Below are 14341 nucleotides of genomic sequence, written 5' to 3' on the forward strand. Positions count from 1 at the left end.
GGGTCACCAGGACTCTCATCTGGCATTCAAGGATTTTAAGGATCGTGCCATAAAAATTACCTCAAATTTTTTCAAGGGTAGGCATAGAAAATTTGGCAAAAACTAGGAAAATCCGCCGTATCTCGGCCATTTGAAGGACGACCGGGATGTCCTTTGGCACAAGGACAGATGTAATTAATATAAATATATTGGCGCACCGAAAAGGACGAATGTCCTTGAAACACCCAAGATATAAGGACTTTTTTGAATACAGAAAATAGCGTATATCTCAGCTGTATCCTGTCTGATCCTTGCGAGTCCTGTGTCATACATGTTATATTGATGCGGCCTATCATCGTGCCAAAGGACATCCCAATCGTCCTTGTAGTTCTCGAGATATCCTGCAATTGGCAAATTTTACACTTTCTTCATGAGCCGCAAACCAAAAAATTTCAAGTGTTGGATTCTTAGATAACCTCAAAGTTTTTTGATGCCAATCGATAGAGTTTGTCCTGGCGATTCTAGCAATATATGTCCTTAGCAAATCCATCACGATATGGCCGAGATATAGCTTAATTTCGAATAAAGATCCTTATTTAACCCTCTAAGTATGCTACAAAATATCCAATAAAAAATGTCGGCGCCAATTTCAAATTTGAAAATTTATGACAAAACGAAACATAACCTTCTGTATTAGATTGTAGTATGACATTGTACAACAAGGGCTTTAACTTAATGAATAGAATAGTTTAATTTCATTAAATAAATGTCTGCTTCTTTTGGTTTATTTGATTTATACTTTACAAAGTAATCTTAAACATTTTACTGTCTCTTATACAAAACCAATTAAATATAACAGTTAAAGTTTGAACAGAACTTCTGATGAGCCCAAAGAATACGTGGAGGATGTGAATTAATGTTCTTTTACAGTTTCTTTTGTTAATTTACAACACGCACAATTTTTAGCTTAGATTTAATGGAGAATATGTTGGAGAAGCTGCTTCTGCCGCTGCTTACTCTTCTTTACGCGTAGTTGCTTATTGACTATCATCGAAACACTTAACGCATTTCGTTTATATTTTGCATTTATTTACAAGAACATGTTTTGTCTACCTTTCGTTCACCGTTCACCTCAATCTGCCAGTTAAGTTATCATTATCATTATCCAATATCAATTGTTGCAATGCCAAGCTGCATGTGTCCGTCCGGGGCTATTTGGACGGCTAATGCTAAAATACGAGTATGATAAGACCAAGCAGCGGTTGCCGTACGGCAAGAGGGAGCGGGGGTTAAGCTGTTTTGCGTGCTTCGCAACTGTTCCACTTGGCCACAATCGAACGCCTTTGTATGCAAATGAGCTGCAAATGCAACAACAACAACAACAACAATCACAACTGCTGCATGCCACCTTCCCAATGCATTGCATTTCTCACGTGCCAAACTCGCAGCTGTCAGGCTGCTTGCGGGTCGAGCCTGTGGCATGCTAAGGCTTTAGCCTTATGAGTCATTTTGGCCCAAACCATGTTGGCCTTATTTGTTTGTCTTGGCTCGAATGTATTATGCGGTTTGCTGCACACTTTCGTGTTTCGCTTATTTCTTTTGTCAATATCCATTTTTGGACTCTCGTTTCGTTTCGTTTTCGGTTTCGGTTTCAGTTTCTGGTACAAATTGTTTTGCAGGCTCAAAGTGGGTGTGAGATGTTGTTGGTTTTGTCGGCCTTTGTGACTCAAGCTTACAAAATTAACATAAGCAAAATGATTGTTATCTTAGCTTAGGGTATACAACTGTCAAGTGATTTATAGGTTTTGCGTTAAAGTGAATCATTCACATATTGTTAACGTTTGCAATTTAGGAAGTTTTTAAAAGAAAATAATAATTGAACATACATTTAGTACTAAAATTTTGAAACTGATTGTTAACAGACAAATTTTGGCAATCATTTGAAGATGAACATGATTTAAGAAATTGATTTAAAAAACAACTTATATCATTTTGCTTTTACATATTATTTTCATAGTGGATTGGACTGACTCTTGCAACTTGACATTGATTGGATTTTACACAAATGTACACATAAATACACATTTTTAACTATAATGACAACTGTTCGTTCATTGGCTATTTACAGCTTTTCTTTGAGGAGAAATTGTTTAGCTTTTCCTAATCGATTTGCTGCTTTGATGTTTTCATTTGGGATTCACTAATTGGGCTGGCTTTACAATTTTCTTATGGCTTAACTTATGGCCTCCTTAACATATGACTATTTTGTTGGGGTGCATTCTTAATTCTATTAGGTTGTAATTATATTTAAAGTTTAGTTTTCAAATATATGTAGATCGAAGTGTGTGTGCGTTTTATACAATTGAAATGTTTAAATTTGATATGCGCCAAATGCGGATAAATGTCTAGTGAGATGAGTTAGAAAATACAATTTAGTAAAAATAATACAAATACGAGCAAGAATTTACCTAGAGAGATGAGAAAATTATAACAATTTACTAGAATTTACTCATCTTTGTCATATGTTGAGTTGATTAAATTTGATTTAAACATTAAAAAAATATATTTTACAGATTTTAACTAATCGATTATTTTTACACTAAATGAAAATTAAATTTTCATAATATTTCTTTGAATTTCTTTTGAGTTTTAACATGTCATATCATATATCATATCATATCGGTTTTTGTTTTCTTTCTTGTGGCTTATTGTTAACACTTAATATTTACAAGTTCTTATCATATACTTAAATGCTCAAATTGAGTAGTTCTGCGTCATGTAAATATTTAAATAGTTACATAAGTTTTATAGTATTTTTATGTTTTTTTTTGTCGTTTTTTGCTTTGTTAGTTTTGTAATTTTGAAAGAGTTTTTGTTTTGCATTTGCCTGCATATATTTAATATTCATACACACACATCAATGGAATTTAAATATATGGTATGTATATTTAATTTTAGCGCAACGTACTCAACGTTAAGTGTATGTAGATTTTTCTATGAAATTTGGCATAGGATATGTTTGCTTTTACACTTGAATTTTCATTTCATTCTTTGAGATATGACAGAGAGCTGCTCCCTTCTAGAGTTTTGTGCAACATTTTAATGCATTTGATTGCACATTTACTATCATTTCACTTGCTACACGAAAAGGGCGTTCAGCTTAAGCTTAAGCACGAGCCGATGAAGTCAGTTAACTGCCAGCGCCTTCGGGGGGCCAACGCCAGACTCCAGCCAAGGTGCCAAGGAGCAGCAGCAATGTTGGCAGCAGCGAGATGAGATGCGAGGGTTGTCTTGAAGCAGCTGCACCTGTAAGAATTTACGTTTTAGTAATTTGCTCAACACACGTTAGTTTATAGCATTCCCAGTCTCTGTTTTACCAATTGTGCTGGATTTGGCAGCCACTGTTTCACGTGATTCCAAAGCCGGCGCACGCTGTTGACGATCGCTCTCGACGCTCTCCTCATTGCTCTGCCAGTAGAGCGAACTGATCTTTGCCACACACTAAATGTTGAACAGAATTAGTTTACTATAAAGTTCGTTTACTTCATTTACTCACCTTGAGCTTCATGTCGCCATGCTTAAAGTGATAGCCACGCACACGGAACTCGAGGCCCAAACGCGACATCTCGAGACCATCTCGATTGACCACAACTTTGTCAAACTGCTTGAGATGCTGCTTCTGCGCTGGCTCCCCATTGATCAGCCAGCTCAGGTGGCAAGCGGGCTTGGACGGTGACGAGGTGCAGTTGACGCGCACAGTGTCCCCGATCTGATAGCGCGGTTGTCCGCCTGTTATCCTGGGTCCATGATTGGGAGTCACTGTAAGTAGAGGAGCATTCGTAGTTTTAAAATAGAGCGAAACAACATTTGAATACAACTTGTTGTCAGTATTAAACAACTAAGAAAACTATAGTCGAGTGTCGTCGACTGTGAGACACATGCTACCCATTTTGAATAAAGGCAAAGCAGTGCGATATTGTTCCGAAAAAAATACCGTTAAGAACACTAAAATATGCAGATGATCATATTTGATACAAAGCTTCAAATAATGATCGGCATTATTCTTCTAATATACCAAATTAATATACCGTAAAAATACTAAAATATACCAACGGTTATATTTGCAATTATATCTGCAATAATAAGTGCTGTCGTATATAAATGATACTGTATACTGAAAAAATACTAAAAATATACCAAAGTACATATTTGGTATATAAGCCAAAATATTCCAGATTGTCAGACAAAGCAACTAAAATCCCATTTGGCATATACAACTTTTTCTTAAATAACTTCTACAATTTTGTTCAGAACACAAGAAAATTCTTAGGAATTATAAATACTGTAGATATTATTTGTTATACCAAAATTCATGGATTCAGAGATATTAAACACAAAGATTGTAAATTAATTTGTACTAATTTTATTTATTTCTGTAAACTTAAGAAGTCAATCAAACAAATAAAATTAAATCAAAGTGTTCTTTAGCATTTAAAATTATTCAATTGATTTTCAACTAAATAATAAACTTTGTTTTTATTATTTTTAAAGAATTATACCAAGGCAAAGTTTGAAAAGTGTAGAAATTTGAACTAAAGATACAAAAGTATCTCACGGCGTATTCATTTCCTGGCAAAACAATTTACATATGAATGATTTACTATTTCAACTCTTAAAGGTCAATCATAAAATCTTAAACTATTCTTTCCTGAAACCCAAAAGTTGGTCACGAAACTTAGTAAACGGTTTTATAAATTATTAATGATATTTTCTGTTCATTAAGCTTAAAAGTTCCAACAAGAAATAGTGCTAGAAATGTGCGCCTTCAAATGGGTTTGAGTTGCGTTTGCTTGAACTATTTTCAATCGCTTTATTTAATAAACCCTTGTAATTAGTTTATTTGTAATTTGCTCGCATATTTACCCCGAGCAAACAGAACAAAGAAATGTATTCTTGCCTTTGCTCCTTACTAAACGTAGTTATTTCATTTTAATGAGCCAAGAAGATTGAATATTTTCTTTGGCCCTGCAATAGTGAGAGTGGTATAGTAAAGCTCCTCATGCTGCCTTGGCCAGATGGCAGTTTACTTGAGTTCCGTTTGTTTTATTATTTTATATGCAGCATACGAGTATTTGGCTTACTTTTGTGCCCATTTCGTTGCCATAATGAAAGCCATGTGTGGAGTATCTTGTGGGGGGTTGAGACTTGGACTTTGGAGCTGGGGCATACTTAAGATTTATGTTGAGATTTGTGCCAGTAAAATACAAAACACGGCACACAGACCCACAGAGGGGGAGCAACAACAGCGCACATTTTATACGCATACGAAATGCTTATTCAAAGTTTATTTTAGCGTGTGTATCTCAGTCTCTTTCTCCTTCTCCCTCGGTCTGTAGGCGTGTTGCTGTTGGTGTTAAGGCATCTGGATATGGCTAGGACTTACGCCCACGACCACTTGGCCACACGCTCGTTCGTTTCTTCGCTCATTGCTTGGCGCTTTTGGGCATACAACAACAACGAGAACGTAAAATGGAAAGAAAGGAATCAAGTCAAGTGTGGCGCCCCCTGGCGTCCAGTTAACGCCCACTGTGAGACGCAGTCGAGTGTTTGTATGCATTATAAATATATATACCATATATGTATGTATATATCTGTATATGGATGGTACTATGCCAAAACCAAAGACTCACACTGCAATAAAAACTGGCGTTGGATTTCTTGTTTCATTTTCATAACATTTCCACAGCTGCCCCTTACGTATGTGTGTGTGTGTGTGTGTGTTGCTTGACTCTGCCATAAAATAAAATTAATTTTTAATGGTTTTGAAAAAAAATTAATTTTCTTTAGAAGTTGCCGGAGTTTTTGTTGTGGCTTCTCGGCTCAGTTGAGACAGCCACTGGCCGCATGACAGGCACAGAACGAGGCAGAGAGTAACCCAAAGCAGATATCCCCACATACACATATAGAGGCTATACTATATTGTATGTACAACAAATATAAGCTAACAGCTCCAGCTCCAGTTGTAGGTCAAAGCAAAAGAGAGAGGTTCCAGGTTCTCGTTGCTTATTTGTAATTTATAAAGTGAAGTTTACTTTACTTTGCTTGCTCACTTTTTTTTCTGTCCAGAATTTCAATTTAGTGCAGCCGCCTCTCATGTGTGTGTGTGTGTGTGTGGAGTGGGCGTGGACACATGGCCATATGGATAATATGAAGCTTTATAAAATATGACTATACATGTGTGTAGCATACAATATATTTGGTATATACTATATACTGAAAATGGCACTCACAGTACGAGCTGCGTACATATTAAATGCCAAATGGCAAAATGGCAATTGCATTTGGCTTGTAAATTGCATTTCTGTTTGACTACGGTTGAATTAGGCTTGCATTTGTAAAAATGTCGAAATTAAATTCACCGACAAATTGATTGCAGCCTTCTCCTCTCTACACATATTCCGATACAAAAGTATTTTGCAAAAAGAAACTCTATTACGATATTAAGCACAATGAGATTACAACATAAATGTAAAATGAAAAGCCAATTTTCTCAATATTTGCAACTAAACAAAAGCTCACAGCCAATTGAGTTTTGCCAGTTTTGCAACAAATTGACTTGGATTAATACGCAAAACATATTTTTCATAAGATTTTGACTTTGTTGTTAATTTAAATGTTATTTTGTTGAAGCAATTTAATGTGTCTGATTTTTAATAAAATTACATGTTTTCTTGTAAGAAAAATTTGCTTTGATTTTAAATATTTCTTTCAATTGCATAAAAACTTGTTTGACATGAAATATTTATCAAATTTAATGTAATTTGGATTGAAAATTGTATAAAAAATTGTAAAGTACTAGAAGTTGATATGTAATTTAAAGGAATTTGAGATGCCATACACAAATTAAATTAAAATAGAAGCACAAAGAAAACTTGTTCCTATCAAAAAATCATTCAAACAAATTACAAGTTAATTAAATGTTATTTTTCTTACAATATTTTAGAAAATTGTTAAAATGTAATGCAATATTATATCATTAAACTTCATTTCGTATTTCGCAATGCAAATAGTTTAAAGAAACTTTTGTATAACTTTACAATTAGTGCTTTATTCAACAGTAGCCGCCAAAACAATTGTGAGGCAACGTAATTTTGATGACTCTACTATTGAAATTCTTTCTAGCTATTAGAAGTTGAATTGCCACTAGATGCAATAATTTTATTTTGAATATAGAGAACATATTTGAATTGACTTTTGTGGTGTTATATTTGCTATGAAAAAATATAGAAAAAGCTTTATAGGTCAACAATTACTATTCATTGAAAAAATCTTATTAATCTAATCAATATTTAGTTTCTTTGCAACTTAATTTTAATAAATTTCAAATCGCAAAAATTGAATAATCATTCAAAGGAAGGTATAAAACTTTAGGTACTTGAAAAATAATCAAGTTGAATAAATTGTTTTATTATTTGAAGAAGCTCAATGAATTTAACGTGTTTGCAAGATTTAATATACCAATTAAATATAAAAATGATGTCATTCTTTTTTGGCAATTCTTTTGCGTTCCGGTAAAACTATTACTTAAAGTTATTGGCCAATTGTTGGTGGCACTTTAACTGTCAGACAGTTAAGATCAAAAGCCTTTTCACGCACACACACACACATACACACACTCAGATATACACACCTACCGCCCAGGCAGCTTCTGATAATTGTTTTCATATTATATGGCTGGTTTTTTAAGCCAACGCCATATTGTCGCACTTTAGTTTTATTTGTGGCATAAATCTAAAGGTGCTCCCCACACACACACACACAGACACATGTGGCCATGTGTATGGGTGTGTGTGTGTGTGTGTTGGTGCGTTGCGAGTGTGTTTACAATTTATTCGGGCAAAAACTTTGCACGCAACGACAACACCAACAAAATTATTCGGACCTGCGGCGACCGCAGACAGAGAAGTGTCAGAGAAAGGTGAAAGGAGGGGGAAAATGAGGAAGGAGAGGGGGAAAGGGCAGCTGCAATAAGTCGAATGCTGTTTGCTGCTACTGAAAGTGGAGCTGAGGTGAAGTGGGGCGAGAGAACATGAGAACATGGGAACATGGCTCAAGCATTTTCCTATGACTAAGCAGTTTTCGGCATCGCATTTTGGGCGGCTGCCTCGTTTGCTACCTTTTGTGCAGCCAAAAGGAAAACGTAAACGAAGAGCAGCAAAAAAAAACACACACACACACACACACACATCGAGTTGGAAAATCATGGCGAAAAGGTGAAAAAGCAGCCCAGCTGCCTGCAGGCGGCCAAATGCCAGCGACAAGCACAACAACTGGGAGCATTTTAAGTGGCAAAACGAGCTTGAGAGTTGATGGGATGAAGCGAAAGAGGGGGAAAGGATGGGGAACTGCTTTCAAGCTGCGCATCTAGTCAACACACAGCTGGGGGTGCCTTTTAATATGCTGCGGTATGTTTTCCCTTCCCATATTATTTCTATTTTTTTGCTTCCTTTTCTATTCCTTCTCTCTTTTTTTGGCAGGTAAGCGCACTTTGCAGCTGCTGTAGAGCTGGTGATAAGCTGGGCCAGAGGAGGAGAGAGCGGAAAGAGAACTCCACCATTTGATCTATATGCAAAGCCTGTCTATGTGTGCGTTTGGATTATGCACATGTTGGGCGCCTTGAGTCGCAAATTCTCCGACTTGTTGTTAAGTGTTTCTCGACAAAAAAAAAAAAAACCGAAATTTTAATAAACATTTGCAGCCATGAATTATGTGAGTGTGCCGCAAAATCCGAGTGCTCATCTGAATGGCCATTGAAGAAAACAAGTGAGAAAGCTGCAGTCGAGTGTGCTCGACTGTGAAATTTCCACTACTCATTTTTAAGAAACGCAAATGCGGTATTATTCTTAAAATATATCAAGTGAATAGAGTACAAAATACTCAAATGTTGTTTTGATGTATTATTAAATTCAAAATATACCATAGAAATATGAAATATACCAAAAATACCATAGAAATGTGAAATTTTGCCAAATTAATATACCAAATTATAAAATACTAAGATTTTCCGAAGACAATGTACGTTGTTTTGATATACTATCACTTTGAAATATACCATACAAATATATAATATACCAAACAAATATACCATATAAAATACAAAGTAAACTAAATCAATATACCGAAAGAAATCAAAAAATATCCGGAAAACTATTATATGATATTTTAACATCCCATTGCATTAAAAATATACCATTAAAATATACCAAAAATGTACCATAAAAATGTGAAATATGTCAAATTAATATACCAAATTATAAAATCCTAAAATTTACCGAAGACAATGTACGTACCATCACTTTTGAAATATACCATACAAATATACCAAACAAAAATTACTAAAATATACCCATTACATTAAAAATATACCATCAAAATATAATATATAATAACACATATAATATACCAAAATCAATCAACCAAAAAATACTACAAAATACCAAGTCTTCTTCTGGTATATCAATATACTATTTGATCTTGATTTACTTGATCTGCATTAAGAAGAGCTGTTGGAAATAAATTATATTTATATTTCTTATAGAGTCCGAGATTTAGCTGTTTATACAGACAGACCGACATTGTTGCATTGTATCGGCTGTTGACGCTAATCAAAAATATACAAACTTTATGGGGTTTTAGATGCCTCCTTCTTACTGTTCTACCCTTCGGGTATTAAAACACCAAAATCTGGCAATAAATTAGGCGAACAAAACACTTAACAGTGCCTTAAAGTTAACGTGCCGCGGCGCATAAAATCTCATTTAGTGGGCATTTAAACTATAAGTTGACCTTTTGCCTTGTAACATTTCAAAAGTTTACAGCTCATTAGCGGAGGGGAAGGGGGAGAAGTAAGCAAAGAGAGAAAACGAGAGCAAGCAGAGACAACTACTATAAATATGAGGCTGTAAGTGCTGCTTGGCCACTCAAAGCTCATAAAAATCACATTTACTTTTCCTTTTCTCTTATATATGTTTTATTTCCTAGCTGAGGGAGGAGTGGTTAGGAGAGGGGAGAGGAGGCAATTGCTTTTTATATTGTAAAATCGATAAGCGATCACATTATGTGTGCATGTGGAACGTGTGCGCGAAAGAAGAAACTCAGCAGGAAGCAGCCAAGTGAGTTATATGTATGTTTGTCCTTTAAAGTGCACTTAACCATAAATTCACACACACACACACACACACACACAGACACGCATGCACATACACATACACATACACATTGCGCTGCTTGGGGGACAGGACATATGTATGCAGCTGGATGCCCTTCTACGGCTTCGGCAGCCTTGCGTGCTCATTAATTATAAAACAACGCGTGTTACTTTTATTTCTGGCGCGGCGCAGCGTCAGATACAGATACGGCAAGGACCCGGATATGGAGACGAGGACGAAGACGAGGACGAAGAAGGAGAAAGCGAGGGCTATGGAATAACAGTAACTGTAACAGTAACTGGTTACAGTAATGTTTTCTTAACTCAAACATGCCCTCAACGACGACAACGCGACGCGTATCGCACATTAAAAATCGTTGCCATATGTAAAAGCAAAGATAACAAACGGACGAACAGCGCAACAAGGCAGAAGAAGGGTGGAGAGGAGAGGAGAGGGGAATAAGTGGATGCCAGAGCACTGAGCTGAAGAACAACTGTCGCGATTTTCGCTGTGCACTCTGCTCGCTGTTCAGTGTTGCCTTTACTTGGAAGTTGTCGCCAATGCTCCCGCAGCGACGCAGCAACTTCAGCCGGCCACCGTGGCGTATGAGTAATGGATGCGCCACAACGCGCCACAGAGCGCAACAGAGAGCAAAAAAGCTGAACGCAGCGCGACATATTTTGACCGCAACAGCAGAAGCAGCAGAGACAGCAGCAGCAACAGAAGATGAAGCGACCAGCATAATGTAAATTCCAATTGGCTGGTCCCTCTCTAAAGGAATTCCGACAGGACTTGGTTAACCAGCAAGGGGAAAAATGCCAAAGAGCTGCCAGCATGCACATGGCAAGGAAAAAGCAATTAGACAAGAGGTGAAAATCAAAAGATGAGTAAAATAATTTTAAGAAAATTTAAATTGCAAAAAACCAAAACAAAAAATATTGGTAAATTGCAAGACTTCAAAATAATAAAAGAAAATTTAAATGTAGTTCCGAAGAATATAATAAAGGAAAAAAATTGAATCATGCAGATGAAAATTTAAATTACCATTAAATAAATTAAGGAATACATTAGGTTAATATTTTGAGTTTTTGTTAAGATGCAGGATATGATTTTCAACTCATATAGAGTTATTTACGAGCTCCTAACTCTCTGTATGCATTGTGCATTATTGCATTATTTTAAGGGATATTTAAAATATATATTTTTTTAGCATTAAAAAATGCAATATATAGTAAAAATTAATACTATATTTATAGAATAGTTTCTTTTTAGGGTTTATTAATACTATATATACTTTATATAGTACATAGTACAATATAGAAAGAGTTTACTTAGCCTTATAAGTACAATATATAGTTGATTCTGTTTTCATATCACATATTGTGATGTATATATATTATAAATGTATATTTTAATGTAAAGATAAATGTAAAATATAAAGAAATGCAAAATCTTGTTATCTTAACACATAAACTAAAAGCCAATAATAACTAAATATATTCCTTAGATCACTTGTGCATTATTACTATCAAATAAATGTACTATTTTACTACCACTGTGCTTAAAAATCATTTCTAAATGACAACGTTATCATAATATAAAGCCAATACTAAGATTACTTTCGGCATAACTATAAAAAAACGAGAATTCAGGTGTGAATTGTAAACAAGAAATAAATAAACTAGATTTATTGCAATTCCTGCAAGAATTCCATAAGTATGAAACCCAAATTTACATAAAAATTCAGTAAAATAAATAGCCATAAAAATGATAATAGCTCAGAAACAAAACGAACTAAAATAAATGCGAAGTCAAAAGATGACTTTTGATTAGAATGAAGCGATTAATAAAAGCGATGACGATGAGCGAAGCTTGGCAGCAACTACGAGTATAACAATAAATTGCACTCTAATTCTTGATCACAATTTGGCTGTGGTATTAAGTTTTATGCCCACTGTAGCTGTATATAGCAGTAGCTATGGATATTGCTGTCATGGCAATGGGGCTGTGGGACACTCGAAGTAAACGCACTAAAGCATATTTTATGGCTCACTTGCAGCAGCAGCAGCAGAAGAGCTAAAGGCAGGAGAAGGAGAGGGAGAGAGAGGCAACGAGGACAAGAATGATGATGATGATGATGATGATGATGATGCTGGGACGCAGTTTTGTTGCTGATGATGAGTCAGTTGCCCCTTTTTGGTTCGATTTGCAACGCCCACAGCTCTTCGGGGGCTGTGGGAATAGAAGCAGCCTTTTTTTGTTCTTGTTGTTTGGTTTCAGTTCAGTTTTTTTTTTTCCATTTCTCGCTCTCTCTTGTTGTTTACTGGCTTGAAGCATGTCGCTCAATTGGCAGCCGGGCACATTGTTTAATATGCAAAACCATTTCCGCAGCAGCAAAGCAATGCGTCTCAGAGAGTCTCAGACAGAAGAGTCTTAGTTCTGAGTCGGAGATGGAGTTGAGAGTCGCTGTTGAAACTGTGTCAGTAGCATGAGGAATCGCCAAAGGCTGCCAAATCAGCATGAAATGTGCTTAGTGTGGGCGTTCTATATCTCTCTCTTTCTGTGTATAGTATGTTAATCATTCTCCAAGTAATCATCATAATGATGATGCTGCCAATACTCGCTCATCATGATGAGCTGTTTGCCTCGAGCACCCAAGGGAGGCGACGTGGGGTTGAGGGGTTGAGGCTGCTGCTCTGCACACATATTGATAACTGTTTGATTTTTTATGAGTTTATAAATTTGTGATTAACTCTCGCGCCACTTTTGATTGAGTTGCGTTCGCTGCCCCAAGCCTGATGTGGTTTTCTTTTTCCACTTTTTGCTCAACGAGCGCAATTCAAATAAAATTCTAAGCTTGCTCTTTACATACGGCTGCATATAAATGAAAGTGCGGCAAGTGCTCTTTGCCGCAGCAGACAAAAGAAACCCACACCTCCCACTGGGGAAGAGTTGGAGAGGGGGAAAGGGAAGAGAATTTTATTTTTTTGCCAGCTGGTGCCTTTGTCTTAACCCATTTTTTTACTCAACTAAATCGCACGACATGAAAACATAATTTTACTTCAAATTGCAATGACAGTTGCAGCAGCCACGCCCACACACTTGCTTTTATCCACACACAAACACACACAGCTGCATTTAAGGAGTCACATTCATATGTGAGTGCGCTGCTGCCTTTTGTTAGAGCGACGAAGGCAAAAATTCCATTTCAATTGTTTGCCCAGATTATGCAGTTGTATTAAGCAAAAAAGCAGAACAGACGCTAGCCGAGGAGGATTGCCAACTACAAACAGTAAAAAAACGCTACAGGGGAATGTGATCAACTATAAAATACCTAAATATATTTTGTATGTCAAGCTAAAGGAGTTTGTGGCCAGCGTTTCAGCCTTAAGTTTGTCTTAATTTCATTTATATCGAAGTAGAATAAATAAATATTGTTTAAGTAACTTGCAAGTTCATTTAATGCTCATAAAGAAGCTCGCAAATTATAACTATTTCATTCAAAAGAAATTCAAATCATTGTAAAATATAAACTTGTTAGCAGTATTTTTAGTCAAAGTATATATTATATATAACATTATAAAAATATATAGAAAATATGCCATAAATAAAAATGTACTACATTTTTATACACATGTATATCAAGTCTTCTATATTTTTTAAGTAAATTTAAATTTAGAATCTTGATCACAAGAAATTCGAATATTTCATAATTTAAACTTACTTAAGAAAATATAGACGACTTATTGTATATACATATGTACATATGTGCAGTATATTTTTTTAAAAAATCTAAATCATTTTAAAGTGCAGTATCTACTTATTATATGGATAAAAAAAATGAAATAAATCCCATTTCTTACTTAATTTTGTTTAATAGCAATAATAAATAAAGAAAACATTTTAGTGCCAAAATATATGGAAAGGATAATATTGGAATTCACTCGAGTAATTTTAAGACTTCAGTTCAAACTTGAGCTAGATTCCAATTTTAAAGAATTCTTATTTGAGAGCTTCCACTATGAAATTTGAGTATAAATATTATCTGTACTAATTTGATATAAATTGCATTATTTGATTGATATTATTTGCACTTGTAGATAATCTTAATATACAACACTTAGAAATACTGCCAGCCTACTTATAGAACCTAA

General features: G+C 35.3%; 1 protein-coding gene across 5 annotated transcripts in view; it reads right to left on the reverse strand.

The window, feature by feature from the left end:
* Window positions 1-728: 728 nt before the first annotated feature.
* The window catches only part of LOC132786488 (uncharacterized), a 58955-nt gene continuing 45342 nt past the window's right edge, over window positions 729-14341 (reverse strand). For 4 of the 5 annotated variants that reach the window (XM_060793046.1, XM_060793037.1, XM_060793029.1 and 1 more), the window contains 3 exons: window positions 3536-3798; window positions 3357-3480; window positions 730-3285 (listed from right to left, as the gene is read on the reverse strand). In XM_060793046.1, the coding sequence (XP_060649029.1) occupies window positions 3170-3285; window positions 3357-3480; window positions 3536-3798 (503 nt within the window). In that variant the 3' untranslated portion in view covers window positions 730-3169. Of the gene's footprint in view, window positions 3286-3356; window positions 3481-3535; window positions 3799-14341 lie in introns of all 5 variants that reach the window. The other variant, XM_060793053.1, reaches the window with a different exon arrangement.

This window comes from Drosophila nasuta, chromosome 2L (assembly GCF_023558535.2).
Source record: "Drosophila nasuta strain 15112-1781.00 chromosome 2L, ASM2355853v1, whole genome shotgun sequence".
Lineage (NCBI taxonomy): Eukaryota > Metazoa > Arthropoda > Insecta > Diptera > Drosophilidae > Drosophila > Drosophila nasuta.